The 27484-nt window shown below is 48.5% G+C and overlaps 1 protein-coding gene across 2 annotated transcripts; it reads right to left on the bottom strand.

The window, feature by feature from the left end:
- On the bottom strand, nucleotides 1-27046 carry LOC311308831 (transportin-2). Of its 2 annotated transcripts, none has more exons than XM_084437893.1 (25): nucleotides 26976-27046; nucleotides 24976-25075; nucleotides 24482-24557; nucleotides 23662-23811; nucleotides 22420-22526; nucleotides 21963-22096; nucleotides 21764-21845; nucleotides 21484-21606; nucleotides 21254-21372; nucleotides 20952-21012; nucleotides 11743-11914; nucleotides 10783-10935; nucleotides 9469-9694; nucleotides 8896-9067; nucleotides 8481-8567; nucleotides 8254-8361; nucleotides 7279-7437; nucleotides 6966-7053; nucleotides 5135-5233; nucleotides 4291-4386; nucleotides 3982-4057; nucleotides 3635-3734; nucleotides 649-723; nucleotides 291-438; nucleotides 1-128 (listed from the first exon to the last, which is right to left on the bottom strand). In XM_084437893.1, exons 2-24 carry the CDS (start codon nucleotides 25072-25074, stop codon nucleotides 331-333), a joined length of 2670 nt encoding a protein of 889 aa, XP_084294019.1. In that variant the 5' UTR covers nucleotide 25075; nucleotides 26976-27046; the 3' UTR covers nucleotides 1-128; nucleotides 291-330. The 2 variants fall into 2 exon arrangements, with proteins under 2 accessions (XP_084294019.1, XP_084294020.1); XM_084437894.1 differs by lacking the exon at nucleotides 26976-27046 and adding an exon at nucleotides 26729-26857.
- Between the last annotated feature and the right edge of the window lie 438 nt (nucleotides 27047-27484).

Here is a 27484-nt window from a genome sequence, read left to right as displayed (position 1 = left end):
CACAGAGACACACAGGGCACGGGGTCGTCCGGAGGGGCAGGCCAGTCGCGTTCCTCCTCCCCCCACCATCAGGGCAGTGCAATTACACAGATGGATGAGTTCCCCCAGTAACCCTCCCGTACATTAACCTGGGAGAGAGAGAGAAACAGAGAGAGAGAGAGGGAGGGAGAGAGAATGTGTCGGAGAAAGAAAGAACAACGTTTTACCAGCGGATCACACGCATCGTCCAGAAACACTGAATTTTTGGGGGTGAAAATAGCCGTCTAAGCAGCCATGGGGTGCGTCGGTACCTGACAGGCGTGTCCCATGTCGTCTAGGGGGCGGGGGGGGCTACACGCCGTAGCAGGCCGACAGCCGCTCCTTCAGCAGGGGGGGGAACTGCTCAGAGAACTGCTGCCAGTTCTCCTCGCCAACCTGGTCCTTGAAGCCATGCAGGATCTACAACAACGACAGGTACAAGGTCGTCAGCGGTTGGACCGTTAACATTTCGACCGCCTCACTCCGCAAGAGCCCAAAACATCCACAGACACGGTGGGTTTGGGATCTCGAAAGTCTACCGAGGTCGTGCGGACTAGCGTGATTTCCACCGGGGCCCCAGGCAGGAGCAAGGTTTGATCAATCGGAGGACTGATCGACCTGAGCGCTCACCTTGTAGAACATGTCCCTCAGGTCGTCCTTGGGGCTCACCCAGGAGGCCACGGCGTCACAGAAGAAGATGAAGTCCTGGGCACCGAAACCACACAAACAAGGGAAACGTTTATCATGTTGACTCCGCCCACACCACCGCCTGCCGACACGTTCTCTACACATTTGTCTTGTTGTATTGTCGTAACCATTCAACCTGTTTTATCAACCTGTTTGATCCATCCCGTGCCACAGCATTTTAATACATTTAACGAAAGAGAAAGAGACATAACAATGTTAAAGGAGTAGTAAAGGGGAAATCATGTTTAGCCCTGTTTTAAGGTTACTTATGATCATATACAATGGTTCAGATCAAAACGTTGACAAAACTAGCACTTTTGAGAAAGTCTGATAATTGCTCTACCACCATTTTGGTCATACAATGGATGTGGGTGGGCACCTTGAAAAATCATTCAAAAAACATGTTAAACTATCAATTTCAAAGACAAGAAGCTCACCGAGCTGTTAGTTGGCGTTCTGACATATAATTCGCCATAAAGTAAGATTCTAGTTCATCTGGAAAGGCTTTTTAAAATATTTAGCATATAAGTATTTAGTCGCAGCACATACGTGTGTAAACTTCTGCTTGAACCGATTCCGATCTCGCGCAATGCCTTGATCTCAGGCAGGCTTGAAGCGCTGCCGTCAGTCTAATTCCTCGATCAAATTCATACTCTTCAAGATCAGCCATTTTGATAAGCGTTTTCTGAACTGTAGCCTAGGGCTTCCTTGTCTGTGAGCGAAAGAGTAGCGTGAGCAAACTAGCTAGCCTAGCTAATAGCTACCGCAAGCAGTTCCACTTCCTGAATCCCCTCTGTGGATTGATCTACACCGATCACGTCAATACAAGTCAATGGATTTCATAAAATGATCAATAAAACCCTACAGGATTCATAGTTTGTGGCGAATTTGATGTCAGAACACCAACGGACACCAATTACCTAGGGCTGGGTATCGAGCTATATCGTCTTTAGACACAAAATAGCGTCCTCACTTGCTCCAGCACGCATGCGCACAGCGTGCTGGAGCAACGATTGCGCGCTGTGCGCATGCGTGCTGGAGCAAGTGAGGAAGCTATTTCGTTTCGAAAGATGTTTCTAAAGATCATATTACAGAGGCATGTGAAAAACCACAACAGGCCTATGCTCTATGTAAGCACAACTAGCGATTCATGAAGACAGATTGATGAAAACAACCGCTTCGCGGCAGAAAATAGATTTTTAGAAACTGCATTCTAAGTGCCCCGGCCACCGCCATTACATGGATATACTGGCTCGCGCTGGATTTTAAATTTCTTCTACATGCCTCCGAACTACACCAAAGTGATCTCGGTGAGTCAAACGTCTTATAATATGTCGTAAATAAGGTCCAGGTTGTCAAAAACGAGCATTGTCCTTTAATTACATGACTGCCAAGTTATGCAACACATCAGTACTAGGGCTGGGTATCGATACAGATTTCCAAAAAAGAATGAATGAATCATTGAATGAATTAATGAACTATTGATACCTTCATTTATTCATTAAATAAAAGATCGATTTTGGGATTCATGAATCGATTCTGAATCATTTGATTTTAACATGTTTTTGAATGATTTTTCACGGTGCCCACTCCATTGTATGACCTAAACGGTGATAGATGTTATCACTCTTTCTCAAAAATGCTAGCTTTGTCAACTTTTTGATCTGAACCATTGTATATGATCATAAGTAACCTTAAAACAGGGCTAAACATGATTTTCCCTTTACTACTCCTTTAAATATCATGTCTGTTCAGTCTTTGTCCCAGTCTTCATGGTGCCTCTACAGTTCCTCTCTCTCCGCAGAGCCATCTCAGAGTCTAACAACATCCACACGTCTGATTCAGATTTCGAATGTCTGTTTAGAGTTCATCACAGATACAGAACCTGTAGAGGCCACACAGCCCTTTTCCACCAAAGTAACGGGACCGCGTTTCGACCAGTTTTGAGCGGAACCGTTGTACGTCATTAGCTTGGAGATATGTGTAAAAGTTGTTTAGGTGGTTTGTCAAAAGTGGCTTGCGTAGTCTAGTTCATTATAATTGTAGTAGGTTGTCATCACACTATTGTTTTAGGGATTGTCAATTATATAATCTGTATAAAGTCAGTTTGATGGCTGGTTATTTATTCAGATAGTTGGCACTTAGCATAGAGAATGAGATCATTCACACTTGGGAGCCTTCCTGGCGCACATTTACAGATAGCTGAAGGGCTCGATTACCACTCTTATCATCGAGTAACATGTGTTTACAGCAAATTTAGTAAATATATAGACCACGCCCGCGATATCGTCACGGTTCGCTGAAAAACCTATTTTTGGGTGCTGGTTCAGAACCAACTTTGGGGTTCCCGAACTAATTTATTTTTGGTCGAAATGCTCGGAACCGTTCAAAACTAGGTTTGCGAACCGGCACCATACCGGTTCCTTCTTGGTGGAAAAAGGCTAACAGAGAACCAGGACAAGATGGAACCAGAACAGATCCTAACTCAACATGGTTACACTCTCCCTTGCTGTGCAGCCGTTTCTATATGTGATGTGTGTGTGTGTCAGTTCTTAGCATGAGATTTAGACCAATCAGGAGTAGCCAATACTGCTGCACATCAGCAGAGGGCAGTAGAGACTGTTAATTAACCTAAACTTCACCACCTGGGTGGGATTTTTCGTCTTATAATGGAAAAGGATGAGTTGGGGGCTCAGGGTGGGAGAGTCAGAAGACTGAGGTCTAGTCTGGGCTCAGGGTGGGAGAGTCAGAAGACTGAGGTCTAGTTTGGGTCAGGGTGGGAGTTCAGAAGACTGAGGTCTAGTCTGGCTCAGGGTGGGAGAGTCAGAAGACTTAGGTCTAGTCTGGCTCAGGGTGGGAGAGTCAGAAGACAGAGTCAGAAGGTAGGTGTGTGACTGAGGTCTGCTCTGGACAGTGTGGTGCTCCTGACCTGCACCACGCCCCCAGGGTTGACTCCAATCATCATGCAGATGCCACGGAAGGCCGAGTCCTTCTCCTCGTTGTCCCGGATGTTCCTCAACGACGTGCACCTAACCCAGGGGGAGCATTGTTAGTAACAGGTCAGGACTGCAACATCATTGTCTGGCGGACTACACGACACCCCGCCCCAGCTTCCACCCTTCACGATCTCCACCTCATGTTCGGTTTCTTATCTGAGTAATGCAACGAAGGCCAACGCTCCATATGTGCGTGACTAGTCCTGGCAATGCAGTTTGACGTGTGTGGGAGAGAGAGAGAGAATACAAGTGTGTGTGCGCGTGCGCGCATGCAACTCACCACGGCCTGATGAACTGCTGCAGCTGCGGCGCCACCTCCTGTGGACACACGTAACCCAGCCGGCCAATCGTAATGGCTGCCCAGGGGGGAAGAAAGGAAGAGGTGGGGTTTTTAAGTGACAGGATCACCACCCCATGAAGGCTCAGAGGTTTTAGGAGCCTTATTGTGCTATAACATGCTAGCCACACGCTCAGAGACATAACTTCAACAAAGTACAGTTCAGATTTCGAATGTCTGTTAAAAAGAGTTCATCATTGGTGTGGACTGCCAACAGTCGAAGCTGGGAGGTGTGTGTGTGTGTGTGTGTACCTGTATTCTCCAGGAGGGTCTTGGGTGTGTTGGGTCTGTTGATGATCTCCACCAGGTTGTTGAGAACCATGCCCACGTAGGGCTGCATCTCAGCTCCTGAGGTCCCAGAGAAGACCCCACGGTCAGTCCCCCATACCCGCCATCACCGTTCCCAACCGCACTCCTCCTCCTTTCCATCAATCTGACAATACACTGTAGACGGCTACGGACGTTTGTACTTCTATCGTGATCTTTGGGCATGGTTGGCCTCCCTAGCTCACCTGGACAATCCCCTTCCTCCTGCTTGTGCTCTCTGCCTGTAGAGAATAGTACACACACTGTCACTACTCTGGCGGCTGCTCTGACATGCAGGGGCGCTCGCGCGCACACGCACACGCCTGGCACACTGTTAAAGAGACAGCAGGCCGGCCTGGCGGCTCTGGACCAGCTCGGGATCATCTCCTTACTGGAGGCGGAGGGAGAGCCTGACTTCCTGGTTAGGGCAACACTAACATGCTGGGCGTGCAGGAGGAGCACCAGGCCGGTGGTCCCACCTCCGCGTGGGCGCGGCTTCTACTGAACACACTCCTGCATGCAGGTGAGACCAGAGACCACGGCAGGTGAAACCAGAGACCACGGCAGGTGAGACCAGAGACCACGGCAGCGGCCCCGGCGATGTGTGATCCGCTACAGAACCACCGCTTCTATGCTTTCAGTCAAACGCTCTAGCCTTGTTGGTGAGCGTCAGAACAGAGATAGGAGAGAGAGAGATACATAGGGGGGTGGATAGAGATCAGTGGAGAGAACACAGACAAGAGATGGGCAGAGGGGGACAGAGAGAGAGCAGTCAGTAAGCTTAGCTCACCCATCTGCATGGAGATCTCCCCGATGGCCCACGTGGCGTTGTTACACACCGAGATGAACTCTGGGTTCAGGTTCAGGCCCAGGATCGGCATGAACTCAGCTGAGGGGGGAGGGGACACACACACACACACGTTAGTGCTCACAGATACAAAAAAAAAAAAACACATTAGCCCATAAATACCAAGAAATAAACACAGATTAGCGTACAGACACACATAACCACGTTGTTCTGAGTGCAGCGTTTCTGCTGGTAAGGTTTTGCTGTGGCGCACCGCCACGGCAAGATCCTTGCCGCCACACCAAACATTTGATAGAAAAATACAATACAAATTAGGCTATACTGTATATATAAAAGTCTTAAATTAAACATCTTAAACTTTCTAAATATTTCTGCCTAAATGCGCTTTCAAAACCACCGTCATGCCAACATTAGGACTATTTATTTTCTATAAGACTAAGAGCCTATAGGCCGCGCACTCTGTGCCGCTCCATGCTGCTCCTTTCTGAGGTGATCGGAAGACTCGACGCGTGAAGGGATTTTTTCTTTAGTGAGCGGCATGAGGTTACAACTAAAGATAGGTAGGCTATTGACGCTCAAATATTAACATAGTGTTAACCAGTGTTTGACTTGGGCCAAACACTGGTGCTGGCACCTAGGCCTACTCCTCAAAATGCCTAGCCTACTGTCTAAAATACATTTATGTTAGTAATCTAAGTGCCGTTATAGCTACAGTTAGACGTACCAACAGCTCCTGCCCATCTCAAGCACGTTGGCAAAGCCTTTGGTTTTATAATTTCCTGATGACAACTAGTGGATCCTATAACCTAATATATCAATACAATTTGCCAGATAGACATACGACGATTTTTGAAGAGGAAAAGAGAGGGGATTGATGAGACCAGTCAGGTAGCCTAGGTTATTGGCGGCTAGCCATGATTCACACCGGGGGATTAAGGAACAAGGCAAGCTACCTGTATGCTAACAGTTTTGCCAGCTTCCCAGCGAACAGTAAACTCTGTTTGGACAAGAGGAATGCCTCATGCAGTCGTCTGATCGGACAAGTAAAAAATGAATATGATAAATTGGCCTTGTGTTGCTAACGTTACGTAACGTTATCTGAAAATACAGTTTGAGCCGAAGCGGAGCCTGCTCCACATACACCACAAGCGCGAGTAGGTTTTGCAACTTTTGTGCGAGTCAGGTGCAGTGCTGCCTGATTGTGCGACCGTCTTTTTGGCTGGCTGAACTAACACTAGCTTGCACCACCTAAAAAGTGCCAATCAAAATAACAGAAAAAGCAACAAATTATTTAGGCATGTTTAAAGACTAGCTTACCTTTAAAAAAAATCTACAGCTGCTGTTATAATGGTAACCTGCAATACATCTGATTAAAATATGTCTATAAACCATATGATTTATGAAGTGCCTGTGTGGGTTTACTGTTTTATTCCGTCCAGTTACATGTCATTAATTACATTTTAAGCTCTATGACTTTACCAGCCTTACGAGATAAGTTAGGCCATCTTTATAGGCCTACTCTTCAGTTAATTGTTTTTTTTAGGCAGAGGCAGGGATTGTGGTAGGAGAGGACAGGACTGTGGCACAGGCACAGAGTGGAGACACAGGTGAGAGAGGAGAGAGCGGTTGTTGAGAGAAGCGCAAGAGAGGAGAAGGAAGGGGACAGGAGAGGAAGAAGGGTGGTCTCCGATCCCCCACTGTGGTTTTGAAATCAGACTCTTTTTTTCACACACCACCACACCAAGAGATCAGTTCCACAGGAAACACTGTCTGAGTGTGCAGCGTACTCTACGCCCCGGGGCACGAGACTCACCGATGCAGGGCTTGACGTGAGGGAAGCAGGCCTTGGTCAGGTCCCCCAGCAGAGCGAAGGAGCTCTGCCTCACCTCCGGCATACTGTCCTGGAACACACACACACGCGCAAACACACACTCAGACAAACCCTGGTAAACACTGGTAATGCATGTGAAATAGACAGACATGCTGAGTTTAGATCTGCAGAGGCGAAGGGTTAGAATTGAATTGAATCCCACTTCAACTCAAATCTCTCAACATTGTGGGAGATGGTACCTGTAGGTTCCCGGCCCTTCCAGCCCCCCCCCCCCCGCCCAGCCAGCGCGCCGTACCTGCATGCACTGGAAGAGCAGGGTCATGATGTTGGAGCGAGCCACCAGCTGCTCCACGTGGCCCCCCAGGCCCTCGGCCAGGCCGCTCAGCAAGTCCAGGGCCACGATCATGAAGTCCTTGTCAGGGGCCTCGTACTGGTCCGGGTGCTGGTTGTACATCTGGAGAGGAGGGGGGGAGGAAGGAGGGGGGGTGGGGAGGAATTTATTTATGTATTATTTCACGACTACAAAAGTGGACAGAGGAGCGCTGCCTAGATACACCGCCAACTTTGGACTAAACATACATAATAAAAACAGTGGCAGGGTGTGTGTGTTCTGGCTGGTCTCACCATGGCCTGGGCCAGGGTCTTCTGTACCAGGGTGTGTGTGTGTGTGTGTGTGTGTTCTGGCTGGTCTCACCATGGCCTGGGCCAGGATCTTCTGTACCAGGGTGTGTGTGTGTGTGTGTGTGTTCTGGCTGGTCTCACCATGGCCTGGGCCAGGGTCTTCTGTACCACGGTGTGTGTGTGTGTGTTCTGGCTGGTCTCACCATGGCCTGGGCCTTCTGTACCAGGGTGTGTGTGTGTGTGTGTGTGCTCTGGCTGGTCTCACCATGGCCTGGGCCAGGGTCTTCTGTACCAGGGTGTGTGTGTGCGTGTGTGTGTGTTCTGGTTGGTCTCACCATGGCCTGGGCCAGGGTCTTCAGTACCAGGGTGTGTGTGTGTGTTCTGGTTGGTCTCACCATGGCCTGGGCCTTCAGTACCAGGGTGTGTGTGTGTGTTCTGGTTGGTCTCACCATGGCCTGGGCCAGGGTCTTCAGTACCAGGGTGTGTGTGTATGTGTGTTCTGGCTGGTCTCACCATGGCCTGGGCCAGGGTCTTCTGTACCAGGGTGTGTGTGTGTGTGTGTGTGTGTGTTCTGGTTGGTCTCACCATGGCCTGGGCCAGGGTCTTCAGTACCAGGGTGTGTGTGTATGTGTGTTCTGGCTGGTCTCACCATGGCCTGGGCCAGGGTCTTCTGTACCAGGGTGACGCAGCGCTGGTAGACTGGCTCACAGTACGGCAGGAAGCCACTCTGCAGCGCTGTGGCAACGGACGACAGACACTGGAGGGACAGAGGAGAGAGAGAGAGAGAGTGAATCACTGCAAATACACCAACCCCCCCCCCCCCCTCTCCTGAGATCCACCCCCCACCCCCTCCTCTCCTGAGGTCCACCCCCACACCTCCAGCAGGGGGAACAGATCCTTATCCTCGTCCTTCAGCTCGTTCCATTTGGCGATGAGGGGGGGCATCAGCTTCTGGATGTACTCCTGCACAAGGACGCACAAACAAACACACCTCAGCGCCATCTTTCACCGCCCTGAGATTGGGAGGTTCGATCCCCGGCGGAGTCATACCGAAGACTTTTAAATGGTACCCAATGCCTCCCTGCTAGCGTCATGTCCGGGGGGTGTACTGGTACATCAAGCTGCCTCATGCTAAGATATCAGGAGATGGGCTCCTGCCCTGTGGGCCAGTTGGCTTATTATATTAAATCACTATGGACCAAACGAGCGAAAGACCAGGGCAGCGAGACATCGTGGGAAATGCAATTGTCGGTCGCGGTGTTTACTGGTAACGTCGGGGGTCCACGCTTACCGGCTGGTTGAGGTGGTGTCCCACCGAGTCGGCCAGGGTGCCGATGGCGTCGTAGAGGATCAGCAGGTTCTTGTGCTGGTACTTCCCGAAGGCGAAGACCAGCGTGTCCAGGATGAAGCTCAGGTAGGGAACCAGCTCCGTACACGCCTCCTCCTCCAGGGTGGCAAACGCACTGCGGGGGGGGGGTTAGTGAGGGGGGAGTGATGATGCACTAGACCTGCATATACACGGGTATCACACTATGGATTAATGATTCTGCTGCAAATCTAATTTCCATGTGAAAGTTTACTACTAAACTACTACTGCGTTTTCCAGGAGCTTGCTCGATCATCTCGTTGAGAGAGGTCAGGGAATAATTTTTACAGCTCACTTATTCAGCTCTTGGGCGAACTGGATTTTTGCTTTTCTCTGTAATATGTAGGGGTAGGAGGACCTATGTCCACCCCCCCATTGCTCTCTGTAAAGCGCATTGTGTGTATGAAATGCGCTACATACAAATAAAGTTTGATTTAGCATATCCATGAGCTCACGTAAGGGTAACACAAACACGCGCGCGCACACACACACACACACCTGCAGGCGGCCTCCTGCACCCTCTTGTTGCCGTCCAGGATGCGTTTGAGCAGCTCCGTCATCAGGGGCTTGAGGTGGGAGTCGGGCGGCTGGCTGACCACCCAGTGGGCGTAGCGGCTCAGTGTCCAGCAGGCGATGGAGCGCACCAAGGCCTTCTTGTCGCACAGACACTGGATGAGGTGGGGGATGAGTTCCGGCAGGTAGGGCACCATGCCCTGCATGCACCCTGGAGGGAGGAGGGGGGGGGGGGGGGGGGGGTTGAGTAGGGACTATCTGCTTCCTATTTCCAAGTCTAGTGAATTGTGAGATACCCTAACGTAGGGCAGCACAAGAGTATTGCATTTATGTGCATTTTACATTAACATTCATGAATGTTAAGAACTAACATTAATGAATGGTTGTGGTCACTGTGGCTTTGATTTCCATCAAGTAGCGTGCGAGCGACCATTCCTTGTGTCCAGTAAGCCTCTTTGAAATGACACGGTTCCTTCCTGTTCACACATCCGCTATCAGCGTCAGTCGTTGCCATGAGACGCTGGTCATCTGGGGTGGCGTGCGCGCGTGTGTGCGTTTAAATAAAAAATATTATCTGGAATGAAATCCAGTTAGTCCATATCCTATTAGGCCATGCTAACTGGGTCAGCAGTTCCTACATCTGTCACCATAGCGCCAGATGTGCAGAGTCACGGTAGCAGAGCTTCCTGTTAACGTCTAAAGCGTGGCGGCTTAAGGATGAATCACTGGCTGATGATGGGGCTAATAAAAGACTACTTTCACAGGACTAATAATGGGGTGGACACATTTCAGAGAAACCTGAACCAGACAGACGAGGACAGCGAGAGACAGAAGGAAGAGTCAGACAGACACAGAGAAAGAGAGAAAGACACAGCGAGAGAGAGAGAGAGAGAGACAGAAGGAAGAGTCAGACAGAGAAAGAGAGAAACAGACACAGCGAGAGAAAGGGAGAGAGAGAGACAGAAGGAAGAGTCAGACAGACAGAGAGAGAGAGAAAGACACAGCGAGAGAGAGAGAGAGGGAGAGAGAGAGACAGAAGGAAGTCAGACAAACAGAGAGAGAGAGAGAGAGAGAGAGAGAGAGAGAGAGAAAGACAGCGAGAGGGAGAGAGGGAGAGAGAGACAGAAGGAAGAGTCAGACAGAGAGAGAGAGAGAAACAGACACAGCGAGAGAGAGAGAGAGAGAGACAGAAGTAAGAGGCAGACAGACACAGAGAGAGAGAGAAACAGACACAGCGAGAGAGAGAGACAGAGAGAGAGAGAGAGAGAGAGATACGAGCCAGTGTGGGTGTGTGCGTACCCTCAGCGATGGCCCCCAGCACCAGGATGCCGGACTCCTTGATGACCCAGTCGGGGTGGAAGAGCAGGCCCTTGAGCAGAGGCAGCAGGTGGGGCAGCAGATCATCACGGAACACGTTGGCCAGCACGTCAAGGGCCGCCGCTGAACACTTACCTGAAAACGGACGGGGGGGAAAAAACAAATTAACGCCGCAATTAACACTGAACTACCATGAACACTAACACGTGTTCGCAGAGCCACAGGCAGCCGTCAAAAAAGAATGATAAATGGACTGCATTTATATAGCGCAGCTGCCATGCAAGGTGCTCGGCGGCTCATTGGGAGCAATTTGGGGGTTCAGCTTCTTGCTCAAGGACACTGACGTCAGGAAGGGCGGGATTCGAAACGCCAACCCTACGATGATTAGACGACCCGCTCTACCTCCTGAGCTACAGCTGCCCCTTAGAAGCCGTTGTACATGGTATGATTTTGGTTACTGGTTTTTCTGACCTCCAATAAGCAGTTGCCGGGCCCACTAGAATATACTTCAGACTGTGTGTGTGTGAGTCTGATTAAAGGTCCACCACTCACCAGGAACTATAGTGCCAGAGAGCACCTATAGCCAGAAAGCGCCTATAGCCAGAGAGCGCCTTTAGCCACTAAGAGGTGACTTGTTGTGGCATGGAAAAAGCTTCCTAACATGGAGCCATCGTCTCCAGAGCGCTGGGTCAGACAGTATGAATACCAGGAACATCACAGCTGAGGCTCAAAGGTGAAACTGTCATCACACCCAACCAGTCGAGATGGAGCTAGACAGACAGGCGGGGAGGGGCTGAAAGATGGCAATGGAGGGAGTCTCACCTTTAGAAGGATGATTTTGGTTACTGGTTTTTCTGACCTCCAATAAGCAGTTGCCGGGCCCACTAGAATATACTTCAGACTGTGTGTGTGTGTGAGTCTGATTAAAGGTCCACCACTCACGTAGGTTCCAGTCGGACAGCGTGTCGTCATCGTCGTCGTCATCATCGTCCACGTCCTCCCCCTCCTCGCCTTCGCCGCCCTCGTGCTGCAGGGTGACAGTGCGGGACTTGTGGAAGCGGGGCTTGATGTCCTGCTCGCTGTCTGGCACGGCCTCGTCCTCCTCCACGTCACCCTGGAGGAGGGGAAGACAACGTACAGAAACATATGAAGGGGAGGGGATAATAGATGCGGATGAGAGAGAGAGAGAGAGAGAGAGAGAGAAAGAAAAAGCATTCATTCTGTAAAATAGGTTCTACTGACATTCAGACTTAAGAGCGCAGTGCGCATGTTTTGCGGAGTTGCTATGCTCGGGATATTATTACCAGCTAAGAGGAGAACATTCACAATGTGATGAGTGAAGTAGTCGCTAACTGCGGAGGTTGGTGACTACTTCACGTACGAAGTAACATAGGCGATCCATATTAGCTCTACTGTCTCGGTTTAAGTTTATACTTGTGTGCGTTATCTGAGGCTTAAGTAAGCACGCATTTCTATAGTTTCGGTTTAGAAATGTGTTTCCTTGTTGGTTCAGATAGCTAGTAACAAGCTAATTTCAGTTCAGATGCTAGCTCAATTGTAGCTATTCTAAGTGAAGCTATGGTAATTTCACAGTTAAGTAACAATTGTGTTCTATAGAAATGGTGGCCCCTGTTAAGGCTGCCCCCTTAAAGTCAACGAGTCGCATCATCAGTCAGAGATCCGCAAGTCGACAGATTCTTGAAGTGGAGCTGTCGTTTTTTTGCTCCATTGTCAAGATGCGCTGTTGGGCTAAGACCGACCACTCACCCGCCTTGGGATTCATGTAGGACAGGCTAATCATTAGCTGACCTGGACTATTACCGTAGCCATTAGCTGTGCAGTAAAAGGAGACCTCAGACTGATATAGTGGAGGGAAGGCGGCAGGGAGCCTCTCTCCCCTCTGCTATGTGTTCAGCCTACTATGCGCCAGCAATCACCTGCATTTCACAAACACAATATCACAACACAAAACTGCTTTCTAGATCAATATTCTTGTATTAACCAAGATATCCGCTGAAAAACTTTTACCGTAGACAGGTTGAGCTCTAACATCCACAAAAATGCTTTACAGCCAAAACATTTCCTTGTTTACTGCTGCCCAACGCATGAGCCTATTCGCGCACGCTTTCAAATGCACAGTTGAAGAGACTGTCGTCAAATTGCCCAACTGTAGGCTATGGGAAACGCTGCATAAAAACAAGGGGGCATCTGAAGTAGATGGACAATGTGGGCTAGATGATGCATGTTTAGCAAGTAAAACAGCTGTCTTTTGTGCTGCCCCTGAGTTTGAATTTGAAGTTTGACAGCTGTCCCTACTCCGAGTCTCCCCTCAGCCTAGACATATGAAAACAAAAAAAGGAGGAACGAATGGTCGAATCTCTGGTTTGAACAGGCGAATCTGATTCAACTCACAAAATTCAGAGTTGGGTACAACCCTAGTTATAAGGGAAGTCTAGGTTAAACTTTAGTTGTATTATAATGAATACAGCCTACCTTTTCCTGTAATGTAATGCAGTTGTGTATTATGTTGCTTATGGTGTTAAGTTAGATTATTGAAGGGTTATTATGCATAAGGTATACATGCGTGTGAGCCTACTTGTTTATTGGTAATTGTATGTTATACTGCATAGTGTGTAGACTGTATAATGGATGTTATGTTTTGTTTATGGTGTACTAAACCAGCTTTTATTGCTTGTTCCTTTTAGACCGCACGCACGCACGCACACACACTTGTATAAACTCAAATATGGGAGAAATGTAACAACTATGGGAATTAAACTGGCTAAAGGACAAGACTGCCACAACTTGTGTTCTTATAGACGACCACCCCATCTGAACCTCTAGTCACCTACACCTTCACTGTTCTCTATAGACGACCACCCCATCTGAACCTCTAGTCACCTACACCTTCACTGTTCTCTATAGACGACCACCCCATCTGAACCTCTAGTCACCTACACCTTCACTGTTCTCTATAGACGACCACCCCATCTGAACCTCTAGTCACCTACACCTTCACTGTTCTCTATAGACGACCACCCCATCTGAACCTCTAGTCACCTTGTCCAGGAATTTACATCCAAACACCTTAAGCCTTTGTCTTTGTAATTTATCACCTCCCCCCAAGTCCCCCGCAAACCCCAGTTTCAGTCTAATGTAAAACACCAACTCTCCCCCCTTTTGTAATTGTAAACACACTCTGCATAGCTCTGCCTCGCTCTTTTGTCCAAGTCAGAAAGGCCACACCTTGTCCTTCCTGCCCTGACTCAGACCTTTGTCCATATTCAAAGTGAGTTTCATCCCACATTCCTTTCTTTCCCACTGAGTGATATCCGTCCCCTCACGATGACGCATGGACTGAATATAAGCCAGGGCAGAAGTGACTGACTTCACTTCTCTGACTTAACCACCCTTGCTGTGTTTTGCAGGAAGTCCTTGCGCAAGTATTGTGTTTCACAATAAATCAGACTTAACCTTTTGAGCGAATCTTGGTAAATCATTTTTACTAGAACAGTAATTTCTTTAACAATTTGGCGACTCTGGTGGGACCGGCTACTGTGAGGTTCGCCTGGAGTGAACAACGAAGGAAGCCAGACGTGCGGAGCAGTAGCGAGCTCTGGAAAATCTTCTCTCTTTGCGCCTATTGCATTGGTTCGGAGAAGTCCGCCTCGTTTGGTTTCACTCGGCTAAACTCACGGTACGTTGAAAAACGAATCCTTTTATGCTTGGTATTTGCCTTGGTTTCGTTTCAGATTGTGTTGTGGGTCTGGCGTATTGTTGAAAGCAAACTCCCCGGGGAAGGTGGTGGCGATAAGGCGTTGGTTTTAACAATGGCAATTTAGGATTGGTGATATTGCATTGTTCTCTGACTTCGTCCTTGTTTAGGCTACCGGGGGTTCTCTTCAGAAGAGGTGTAATTTTGGAATTGGGACTCGTTCCCTTACAGTTGATGTAGACTACAGTTTAGATTGTTTGTCGGCTCGGCTGTAGTTAAGAAGTGAGAGTGCACTTCTAGGATAACGTTTTGGGTTGCTTTAGTTCGATGTTCCAGAATTAGCACAGAAGGGAACCTGTTGAAGTTCGCAGATAGTGCGATTTCCACAGAATTGAAGTTCGCAGATAGTGCGATTTCCACAGGGTTGAAGTTCGCAGTGAGTGCGATTTCCACAGGGTTGAAGTTCGCAGTGAGTGCGATTTCCAAATGGGTTGAAGTTCGCAGTGAGTGCGATTTCCAAATGGGTTGAAGTTCGCAGTGAGTGCGATTACCAGCTAATCTCCGGAGTGTCTGTTTTTTGTCCCCGAACGGGGTTGTGTTGTCTTTGTTTGTCTAAGCGCTATTTTTCGCCGGCTCAGTGGGATTTTTGATTGCATTTTTGAGCCTCGGCTCTTGATTGTATGTTTGTTACGCGCGCCATGGATCCAGGTAAAGTATTTTAAAGTATTTTTTGTACACTGTTAAATCGTAACTGCTAGATTTCCAGTAGGCTAGCTGGTTGCCTAGGAGACGCAGGAAAACACTGTCCCGGTGATCCCGCCCAAGCCAGAGGGACAACAAAGGACCAGTTGCTGGGTGAGTTAATTAGAATTTTAATGTGTCTTTGTTTCTTTCGAAATTGTATTCTTTCCCGCCGTGAGTTAACCATAAGGTTTCCTTTCATTGCTGTTTTGGGGTTTTGGGCTGCGTCGTGGTTTTAGGGATTTGTTTCTTTAAATTCCCCCGCGCTGCCAAAGACAACTTCCGGGTCATACATGCAACATTTTGGGATCACCACTAGGTGTCCCTGTAACCCCGGCTACTAAAATATGCTAGAGGAGGTCACAGAATTCTACTGCTAAACGTGTCTAGCCTGAGGAGATTGTTGCGCTCAAGCATTATTCTGCGAACGTTTGTTGGCAGATTTTCGTTATGTGCTAAAGCATTTTCGATTTCTTACATCCACATCTGACATTTTTTAGTGTTAAATTCTAAGATTCTAAGCAGCTAGAGGTGGTTGAGATGTCTAGGTTAAGGGAAAAGCCTGTTAATACTATAGACTGGTCTGTTTTTAAGATTTGGGAGAGAGTAGCACGAGAGCGGGTTTTTTAGGTCAGGAAGGAAAGATAAGGAGATTCAGCAAACAGTCTCTCCGCCATTTCCCCAGCAGAATAACTCTGATTTAAAATTAGATTCCCCCCCCCCCCCCTCGACTCGTTGCTCCGTGCTCACACCCAACCAGGCTGTTCTTCCCCATCTTCATGCTCCCGCCATTAGCCACGCCCCTTCTCTCATTTCGCCCCTTTCTACGAGGTATAAGGAAGATTTGGCTAGAGCTATATCTGAGGCTAAGGTTAATTTGGAACAACTGCAAATGGCTAGAGATAGTCTGGAGGGACCGCAAATACACGCGCCTCTGATACGCTGCCCAAACCCTGTTCCTCGCCCTTCACAAATAAATTATGCAGCTGGTTATGCGGCCTGGACTCCAGAGATTACGGTTTATAGACCCTGGCGCTCTGATGAACTACGTGAAATAGCTAAAACCTTGCCCGATCCAACCAAAGACATTGACGAGTTTGAAAATCTTTTTAACAGTTTAGTTCGTATGTATGAGCCTCACGCAGAGGAAATCGCCATGATCATGAGACAATGCCTTGGGCTAAAATGGGTGGATGTGAAACATCCGTTTGACATTACATTGCCTTTTAATCATGCCGATTTTTCTGACCAAAACACTGCGCTGTTGAACAGAATCAAAGCTCAATTCCCTAAAAAGATGGATTGGGACCGTATCACATATTGCAAACAAAATTCCGATCAACAGTTCGAGAGATTTTGGGAACGACTAGAATCAGTTTTCGCCGCACACAGTGGCATGGACAAAGCGAACGCCGATTATAAAAAGATTTTGAAACAACAATTGATGAATAACTCTCTCTCCTCTTTGTCCGACCAAGTTAGGTTGATGTGCCACACCTGGGAATCGACTTCTCTCGAAGAAGTTGTTGATCATTTCCGCTATGCGGAGCGTCTTCGTGATCACATTGAAAAGAGGGAGTTGAAAGAAATGAAGCTAGGTGCAGCCAGATTACAAGCTGCTCAGTTACAACAGCTGGACAATCAAACTGCTGGTGCGAGGTGGAACCAACAACGACCACAGTGGCGACAGAGAAACAATAGGAAGCGTTCTGGTAGGGTTAGGCGAGGAAAAAGGTATAATCGAAGTGAAGATAGAGATGATTCATGCTTCCATTGTGGTCAGTATGGCCACTGGATTGAACGGTGTCACAGTTACCGCAAGCTGAATGAAAAGGAAGAGCCTCAAATTTGGGGTCGAGCGCCACCTGCTGGAGTTCCATTGAACAACCCATAAGGGAGATTTAAACTAGCCAAGATAGAGAGTTTTTTTTTTTTTTTTTTGACAGGGTTTTGAATAGGTGTTTGATTCAGGAGTTGGTTTCAATAGTCAATGAATGGCCATAAGCTGTTCGTTTTATGCATTTCTACTATATGAATTTCATTCATATAATGATAATGTGTTTTTGAGGAGTTGACTTTAGGCCTTCTCCTCTGCTATTGAACCCAGTCTGTGTTTGAGTCTTATTTTTCAGGTGCTTTGGACCCTGGGCGGCAGGTCTTTGAGGAGCCTGTATCATGCCTTCCTGGGGACATTGGAACCTGCTGTTGGTCTGTTTAACTGTTGTTTGTTTTGTCTCTCTTTCTGATATGTAGCTTAAGACATAAGCGTTGTGCATAATAGTGGGGGAATAGATAAGGGTTGCCAGTGTCTTAATCTGAATGCAGCATCTCATAACCCAATATATATATTTTTTTAAATGAGTATGTTAAATATCTCATGTTTATAGTTTGAGGCACATTCATCGGGCCTGAGTGTTTTTTTCTGAGTGGTTTTTTACAGACAACTGTCGTTCCGGGAGTGATGGGTTAATGCCGAACCAGGAGACGGGCACAGACCGGAGGTGGAGATGGAGATTACTGGCCTGTTTCCCTACAGATAAGCGATCTGGGGTTCGTGAGATGCAAAGCCAACGCCACGTCACCAACTCACTGTGAGCGACAGATAAGTATGAAACATAGAAGAGACCATTTTGTCCGAAGCAGTGCCCAAATACTCTGTCCTCAAATGCAGAAGAGGGAGGGTTTAGATATACAAATTTTTAGCTATACAAATGAAGCTTTGATGGAGTTTTTTGATTAGTTAATTGTAAATGAAGCCAGTTCATTTTAGTGTCATTTTCTTTGCCTCATCTCTATTTTTATCCTGACTTCAGGAAATTTTTGCTTTCACCCTTAGGGGGTGTTGTTTTGTTGAGGCGAGAATATGGTTATTTTATTTTCATAAAATCGTGAGAGAAATGCTAGAGCCAAACCCAATTGCCTTGATCATGACTGGGGACTGGGCGTATTGAAGTCATTCTAACGCTGCCCCTGATGTCACTGTAGGCTACTGCAGACTGGCTCTAAATGACACTTGAACAGTCACCCTGTTTAAGTTTTCCTGACAGAATAACAACATTTTTTCCCCAAAGCAGGAGCTTGCGCTTAACCATGTTTCTGAGTATCTCCTACAGACTGTTGAATAACCGTTCCTGACCAAAGAAGGGAACAGGGAGACCAGACCAGAGGACTCTCTTTTGCTCTTCTGTTTTGTCTCTGTTTGTCTCTCTCATCTGTGGATCCACAGACGGAGCACTTCATCAGCCTGTGCTGGAGGCGGGAGCGCCGAGGTGAGCCCTCCAGCAGCACGACCCGGGCCGGCCCTACGTGGAGCAGTACAGGGATGGACCGGGTTCAGTTCAAGAGCCTACATTTCTGACCTACAAGCATCTGCTCCACCTGCGGAGAAAAAGAAATGAAGGACTAAAGTGAGGACCGCCATTTCCTGAGGCTAAGGAGGGGTTCCTGCATCACATCTCTCCTGGGGATTGGGTCCTGGTCCACGACCACAGACGAAGGAGCTGGAACTCGCCGAGGTGGCTCGGGCCGTACCAGGTTCTACTCATCACGCAGACAGCGATCTGAGAGAACTTCGTGGACCCATGCAAGCCATTGCCGACGGGTCCAAGCAGCAGAGGACGGTCCACCAGGGGATCGCAAACACCAGGAGATCAGAATGCAGCTGAACCAGAGGGCTCAGAGGCCAAAACCATGGGCCATCACACTGTCCTCTCCTCTGACGAGGAATCGGAGGAAAAATGACCTTGCTGGTCACCTCCTCACAAGATGCACCACACACGCACATACACCTGCACACACTAACATTGAACATAACTGATTCAAGCAACGCGACATTGAAGTTGCGATCTAGAAGAGAAGACGCCTTGCATTCCCCAATGACATTCTATTGCCCAAAAGAGAAGTGTCACCTAAATGACTGTTGGGATACACTGTGAACAAGAGTGACCTTGACAGTCACCGCCCACTCTCCTCTCCTCTGATGGGCAATCGGAGACTGACCTTGCCGGTCACCTCCTCACAAGAATGAATGAACTTTGAAATAATCTGAAAAATATCATATTTGTTTACAAGAATTGCAATGGTTGAAACATGAGTTGATAAATAAGTTTGGGTTTTTCCTCTAAATTGACCAAGAGGTTTTTTGCCCCTCTTACACTGGTAACCATTTTATCTTTTTTTTTGCCTTGTTAAATCAAGTTTGTTTTTTGGTGAATGGTTGTCCACTCTTAGACTATAAATAGTATATAATCATGTCAATTTTTTATCTTGTTTCCTGTCAAATTTCTGAAGCAAGGGGTTTTGGTGTGTGATTTTGCACGTTGAGAGAAAATAATTAAAGTTTCCACCTAGTGGAGAGATTATTTCCTTTCCACATGTATAGCATAGCTGACTGTTTACACTGTGTTTGGATTTTATATTTTATTTTTGTGTGCCTGTTCAGGCACAAATGAGGGATTGTCCAGGAATTTACATCCAAACACCTTAAGCCTTTGTCTTTGTAATTTATCACCTCCCCCCAAGTCCCCCGCAAACCCCAGTTTCAGTCTAATGTAAAACACCAACTCTCCCCCCTTTTGTAATTGTAAACACACTCTGCATAGCTCTGCCTCGCTCTTTTGTCCAAGTCAGAAAGGCCACACCTTGTCCTTCCTGCCCTGACTCAGACCTTTGTCCATATTCAAAGTGAGTTTCATCCCACATTCCTTTCTTTCCCACTGAGTGATATCCGTCCCCTCACGATGACGCATGGACTGAATATAAGCCAGGGCAGAAGTGACTGACTTCACTTCTCTGACTTAACCACCCTTGCTGTGTTTTGCAGGAAGTCCTTGCGCAAGTATTGTGTTTCACAATAAATCAGACTTAACCTTTTGAGCGAATCTTGGTAAATCATTTTTACTAGAACAGTAATTTCTTTAACAACCTACACCTTCACTGTTCTCTATAGTCGACCACCCCATCTGAACCTCGTCACCTACACCTTCACTGTTCTCTATAGGTCATGACAAAAAGATCATCTATCCCCCTTCTTACTGAAATAGACACTAGTTAGACTTTAGTCTAACTAGCCCACTGACGTCAGGATAGCAGAATCACGCCCATCTTTCGCCGCAGGCTCAAAACTCACCTCCTCAAGAAGGACTACCAGGATCCTCCCTCTTAAGCACCTATTCTACTATTAGCTTGCTATATTCTTCACTTTGCCTTCTGCATTAGATTCATCTCAGTCTGAGTCACTTGTTTTAGAAAGGAGATGCACTTTTGAGTTCTAGCAAGTAGTAGTACATTTGCCTTTCCTACATCAAATGCAATTTTTGTAAGTTGCTTTGGATAAAAGCGTCAGCTAAATGACTAATGAAATGTACAAGGTGAGCAGGCCAATAAGAACCCAGATTGCAGCCAGGAACAGTCGACCAAATAACACCTCTGGGAAACGTGCAAGAGAGCGCCTATAGCCAGAGAGCGCCTATAGCCAGAGAGCGCCTATAGCCACTAAGAGGTGACTTGTTGTGGCATGGAAAAAGCTTCCTAACATGGAGCCATCGTCTCCAGAGCGCTGGGTCAGACAGTATGAATACCAGGAACATCACAGCTGAGGCTCAAAGGTGAAACTGTCATCACACCCAACCAGTCGAGATGGAGCTAGACAGACAGGCGGGGAGGGGCTGAAAGATGGCAATGGAGGGAGTCTCACCTTTAGAAGGATGATGTCGATCTCTGAGTACTTCATGCCGTTTACCAGGATAGGGATGAGTCTGTGGGAGGGGGGGGGTCAAAACAAGATTTCAGAGAATACGACGCCTAGTTAAAAGTAGTCTACATTGTCGTGACTTTTCTTAACCCTTGCCCGCCTATATACTATATATCACATGGATTGATAGAAAAGTGATTTCCACACGTCCCGACATCTCTCTGTACATCTCCCCGACTTTATGGGATTAGAAAAGCATCAGTGTCCCCCAGCCAGGGCGGGAACGCTGCGGAGCTGCTACTCACTGCACCAGGTGTCCGGACAGCACCTCCTTGCAGATTGGCTGCTCAGCCAGGGTGAGCCAGAACTCGCAGGCCTCCAGCGCCACGTTCTCATCCGGGTCCTGGGTGCGCTGCAGCATGTACTGGAGGAGGGGAGAGGCCACGGCGTCAAGAGGCGGGGTGGGCAGCAGCGTGGTCGAGCGTCCCGATTGGGTCGGCACCGCGAACCGAGAAGTGGGGGGGCGGGGGCTCACCTGGATGATGCTGTGCATGTGGGGGATGAGGCGGTCGATGCGGACCTCCAGCAGCATGACCAGGGCTCGGCACACGTTCTTCCTCACCTCGCAGTCCTCGTCTGCAGCCAGCGCAAACAGGCTCTGGGGGACGGAGGGAGGGAGAGGGAGAGAGAGAGGAAAAAAGAGAGAGAGAAAGAGGAAGTAAGAAGGAAAGAGTTAAGAGTGAAGACCCGAATCGTCATTGACTGACTTGGACGAAGACGCGCCTCGGTGGCCCCGTCCCCCGGCCCGGCCTCACCTCGATGAAGGTGTCGATGTTGTCCATCAGCGCCTGGGCTCTGCCGATGATGAACTGGTTCACACAGGCTATGGCGTGGGACCTGAAACACCGGGAGAGGGGAGCAAGGCGGTTACGGAGTGACGGGACGCGAGGCGGAGCGTCCTCAGGAAGCGTTCAGACTGGGGGGAACTGGGGGTGGGGGGGGCGCCGTGCCGACCTGATCTTGGGGCTGCAGTGCTTGAAGAACTGCAGGAACTTTGGGATCATGATGTTGAGCGGCCGGTTGAGCGCGTCGCTGTCCAGGAGCTCAGAGGAGTCCTCACAGATCTTCTGGAGGGCGCCAAACGAGCCCTGGAGAGAGAGAAAGAGAGAGAGAAATAAATAAATAAAACAGACATGAGTCAACTCAGAGCGACACGCTGCGTGAGGGGGATGGGGGGAGCGGCGGGTCTCGGATCAAAGGGGGGGGGGGGGGGGGGGGGGGGGAAACTAGCGTTGCGCAACACATCCGGGTGGCGGCAGAGAGGGCGGGGACGGAACGGAAAGCGCAGAGGGAGTTCTCTGAGGCTACGATGAGATTGGAGCTCAAGAGAGAGGGAGGGGTCAGGGTGATAAAGGAGTGCAAGGGAGGGATGGAAAGGAGGGGAGGGAGAGAGGGAGGGCGCAGCGCGGACCTCGCAGGTGTTGTAATCCTCCGAGTTGAGCAGGTTGCACAGCTGGGGCAGCAGCTCCGGCCACGTCTGCAGCTCTCCCTTGGAGGCGATTGTTGTGATCAGGATGCCTAGGACAGAAAGACAGAGGGGAGGGACAGGAAGACAGAGGGGAGGGACAGAAAGACAGAAGGGAGGGACAGAAAGACAGAGGGGAGGGACAGGAAGACAGAGGGGAGGGACAGAAAGACAGAGGGGAGGGACAGAAAGACAGAGGGGAGGGACAGAAAGACAGAGGGGAGGGACAGAAAGACAGAGGGGAGGGACAGAAAGACAGAGGGGAGGGACAGAAAGACAGAGGGGAGGGACAGAAAGACAGAGGGGAGGGACAGAAAGACAGAGGAGAGGGACAGAAAGACAGAGGGGAGGGACAGAAAGACAGAGGGGAGGGACAGAAAGACAGAGGGGAGGGACAGAAAGACAGAGGGGAGGGACAGAAAGACAGAGGGGAGGGACAGAAAGACAGAGGGGAGGGACAGAAAGACACAGGGGAGGGACAGAAAGACACAGGGGAGGGACAGAAAGACACAGGGGAGGGACAGAAAGACACAGGGGAGGGACAGAAAGACACAGGGGAGGGACAGAAAGACACAGGGGAGGGACAGAAAGACACAGGGGAGGGACAGAAAGACACAGGGGAGGGACAGAAAGACACAGGGGAGGGACAGAAAGACACAGGGGAGGGACAGAAAGACACAGGGGAGGGACAGAAAGACACAGGGGAGGGACAAAGACAGAGGGGAGGGACAAAGACAGAGGGGAGGGACAGAAAGACAGAGGGGAGGGACAGGAAGACAGAGGGGAGGGAGGGTTGAAGAATCATTGCTTATTCATGGACAGAGTGCGTGAAAGACGGAGGGGTAGACACGGGTTGGGAGAGAGGTCTCTGGATCAGACAGTATGAATACGAACACCATCATTAACAGTCAGCTCTCATCGTGGTATGCATCATTTCCAGAGGGCCAGCCAGAGAGAGAGAGAGGCCGACAGAGACAGGCAGACACAGACAGATAAACAGAGAGAGAGAGAGAGAGAGCGAGCGACAGAGAGAGACAGAGGTAAAGAGTGGAGGAGGGGAAGGGAGGAAAAACATGCTTGAAGAGGGGGAACCGACAAGAGAAGGAAGGCAAGACGGCCGACCCCCCCAGAGAAGACCACCGGCCAGCCACGCCGAGACAAGACGCCCGCGCAGAGGGCCAGGCTCACCGATAGTGGCGCGGATGAGGGGCGAGGGGTCGCCGATGTTGTTCAGACATTCCTGCTTGATGAAGTCGGCCACGGCCGGGGGGAAGCTCTGGTAGTGGGCCTTCACATTGTTCTTCAGGATCAGACCGCTCAGCGAGCGAGTGGGTTCATCTGGAGAGGGAGAGAGAGAGAGAGGGGGAAAGAGAGAGGGAGGGAGAGAGAGAAGGGGAATCAAATCATGATCGACCTGGATATGGGTGCAGACAGTGTATAAGTGGAGTGAAGGAGTGAGGAGGAAGCAATGAGAATAAATTCATTAAAAAAAATAAAGAACGGTAGGTGGCAGTTGAGGAACGACGAAAAGGCGCCAGAGAGAAAGGGGAACAGCGTAGACGGGGTGGCTCGAGGCGTTTGGAAGAGAGGAATATCAGAAATGTGAGAGCGAGGGGGGGACATTACCGTCAGTGAGACAGTAATGACTAGGCTCGCCAACCGTGGAATGCTGACTGGGGAGTGTCAGCGGGTGAGAGAGAGCTCAGGACGCCAACACATCAAAGCTCACCTGGCCACGATGACTCACTCTTAAACGGCAGAAGGCATTCCCAGACATTCAGGGTTAGTTCATATCTGCTACTCCATAACACCACATCCATCAGCTCCCGCTACACCAAACTGTCCCGTTTGACGCTTCGGTCAGAACTTTTTTTTAGCTATTCTTTATGGCAACATTGAGGAAAGGGGATTTGCTGGGCTAGCACACATTGAGGGGGTAGATTAGGTGAGGCAGGTAAGCCAGCAGCAGAGGGGAACGAGGGGGGGGGGGGGGGGGGGTTCCACTCACCTTCGGTTTTCAGTCTTGTGAGGACGAAGATGAGATAATTGTTGAAATCAGGGAACTGGTTGAGCTGTTCGAGTTTCTGTCAGCGTGGTTAAGGGCAACGACACATGGGCGACTGTGTCATCGTACAACAACAATCACACAACGAGTGGTATCATCACGGGTCGCTCACAGCGGGGGGGAGATTTCTGCTGCATTATATTTCTGCAGCATTGACCCCATTTGTTTTCATGCAACATAAAGAAAGTACACAATGGCACCGTTTGAACACAGATCGACGTCACCCCGCTGGATATCATCTCCGTCTGTGAGATGAAATACAATAGCACCACTGCTACAAGCATTCAGGACCACAGCTACTATAGCTCTTAAAAACGATTCAGCGTTGCCAGAACAGAGAGCAGAACACAGAATAGCACAGCTTACTAGCAGGATGCCAGTTATGCAAGCGTCCACACCCCACCAACTTCCTGTGTCCAGTCAAAGTTTAAGGATACTTGTTGAACAGCTCTCTGTGTGGCGGTGTTGGGGGACTGGGAGTCTTTGAGGAGCTGGAGGACCTGCTGAAGTCCCTGTTCGTCTGGCTGCCACTCCATTCTGGACACGGACACACACACACAAAATCAATGAATGCACAAACTGTTACACACAGCTGTTACACACCAAAGTAAAGACGAGCAGGAGAAGGGATAGTTGACTGTATGTGCGTGTGTGTGTGTGCATGTGAGTGTGCGTGTGTGTGTGTGAGTGTGTATGTGTGCAGTATATCAGAGTAGAGGAGTGCGAGAAGGCTCTGGATCAGACAGTATGAATACAAACACCTTCACTGACAGTCAGTTGTCATAGTGCTATGCATCATTTCCAGAGGGATGAGAGTCTCAGATAAATAAATGCGAGTTCAAACAGGCAGGCCTGTGTTGGAATTGTGGGAAGGCTCATTGTTGCTAATGCTGCACGCTGACCTTTTTGCAGTTTGAATAATTAATGAAGCAAATAATATGGTAGTCACTGAGCCCTGGATAACTCTTTGAATAGGACAAAGAGAGAAATCTGGGTGTTCCAAGGAACAAGGAATTCGATTGAGTTGTCTCAAACATGTGCCAGCTACTCATTGCATGACTTGGTGTGAGATTCAGCCTATGCATGCTCGAATACCAGACTGAGACGGAGCAAAACAAAGACCATATGCTCACTAACTACTCGTATCATGAGTGGCAATGAGGTGAGTGGCAATGAGCAGTGCACATGTTCATTACCTAGTGGGCTTCTGGTGGCCAGATAAAAACACGCGGCATGCTAGTTTCTCGGCGTTCGCATGCAACGCCTAAATTATAATTCGGTTTGTGGCACAAAAACGAGGCCATGTCTGTTCCAACACAAGGAACAAAATCTCTGGATGACCCGGCTTAGCCGCCCTAATCCTCCCTCCCCCACGCCACCCGGCTCGCTTCCGCCGGTGGGCAAACTCTTCTGGTTTGAGGTTGGGAACTTGCAGGGTTCTAGTTAGCTCTTAGCTACCTAGGTCACAACATTTAAATTGGCACAATGGTATCTTAATAAAGTTTGAACGTGTATGACTGACTTGAGTTCGGCTCAACTAAACCTCACGGCACTATGATCCAGATGAGATAGCCCCCGCCACACGACTCGCTTGTTGCTAGCTAAGCTAACTAGCGACACACTCACTGCTATGGTGGCTAAACAGCAAATAGACTGAGCATAACTTTACTTCACATCTGATCAGTCTGCTAACGGAGCTACATGTTTGGGGAAAACGACCTGGCATTTTCAAGGGAGTCTTGAAACAACAAAAAAATCTTTCCAAGCCAAGTTGGGTCGACGCCACTTAACTTGTCCTTCTCGGCACGGCAGCCCCCGGCTCAAGGCACTAGTCAAGGCCACACATGCGGCCTCGACACAGAACAACACGCATGGACCACAGGGTCGACCAGTAGCCATGTCGCTAGTTTCAACAATTCACTATGTAACTATATAACAAGTCAAATATGCCAATATTCAAGGCGCAACGGTCGCTAGACTTAGCTAGCTACGTTTTATTGCTAGCGAGAGATACTAGCTAGCCAGGTTATTTCTTCGCTAGGGCTCCGACTATTCCCTGGAAACGTCACGACCCATGCATGCTTTTCTCTGTCTAATGTTTACAGTTTTCCGTCGTAAGTAAGTAGCCAAATTAGCTTGCAAAATCAGAGGCGACTATACAAATAATTAAGACGCGTGAATAAAACTTACACCACTTAGATCTCAAAGGGTTTCTTGTTCGGCTCCGAACCACAGGACGGTTCTAGTCCAACAAATATACTGAGCCTAATTAGCTAGCTAAGCTAAGCTAGTAACACAGCTACGTTTGGCTAACATTCCAATTGCTCAGCTATTTGCTAGCTAACAATGTATTCTTTGCCCGTTTTATAAATGTCAATCTGTCCACGTCAAAGTAAAAAAACGAGGTTAAATAATAAGTTGTGAGATATTTACGTACAATATTGATTTATAGATTGAAGTTTTTCGACGGGGCCGCTTCTTTCTGGTGCTCGTCCGCGGGTCCTTGCTAGCTACTGAACCAACGAGCACGCCGATTCACACACTGATCCCTGTCGGCTTCCGTCCTTTTCGCAGACCGTTTAATCGAAGAACAAAAACCTACCTCCCTGCTTTGGCACTTGGCAAGTCAAGACTACCAAAGAAACGTGTTGCAGCACAAAATGTCCACAGGTTGAACTATTATATATAATGTGCAACATATCAACTTCATTGTATTTTAAAAATCGTATCTTTTTTAGAATCAAAAAAATATATAATAATATTAATAATGATAATAATAATAATAATACTAGTAGGCTAATAGTAGTAGTAGTAGTAGTAATACGAATACTACTACTACTCATAATAATAATAATTATTATTATTATTATCTTTATTTATAGAGCACCTGTCATGACATAAAATGCAGTTCAAAGTGCTTTACAGAAGATCTTAAATTTTTTTCCA

The sequence above is a fragment of the Borostomias antarcticus genome (genome assembly GCF_949987555.1).
Source record: "Borostomias antarcticus genome assembly, chromosome: 5".
Taxonomy (NCBI): domain Eukaryota; kingdom Metazoa; phylum Chordata; class Actinopteri; order Stomiiformes; family Stomiidae; genus Borostomias; species Borostomias antarcticus.
This window is presented reverse-complemented; position numbering and strand designations above follow the sequence as displayed.

What these genes read in the sequence shown, in the direction of transcription:
- LOC311308831 (XM_084437893.1), bottom strand. Translation starts at nt 25,074, where the DNA reads ATGGAGTGGCAGCCAGACGAACAGGGACTTCAGCAGGTCCTCCAGCTC. An exon ending in CACAGAGAGCTGTTCAACAA is followed by an intron (nt 24,558 to 24,975) that starts GTATCCTTAAAC and finishes CCACGCTGACAG; the next exon opens with AAACTCGAACAGCTCAACCA. An exon ending in CAGCAGTTCATCAGGCCGTG is followed by an intron (nt 3,735 to 3,981) that starts GTGAGTTGCATG and finishes CCCCTGGGTTAG; the next exon opens with GTGCACGTCGTTGAGGAACA.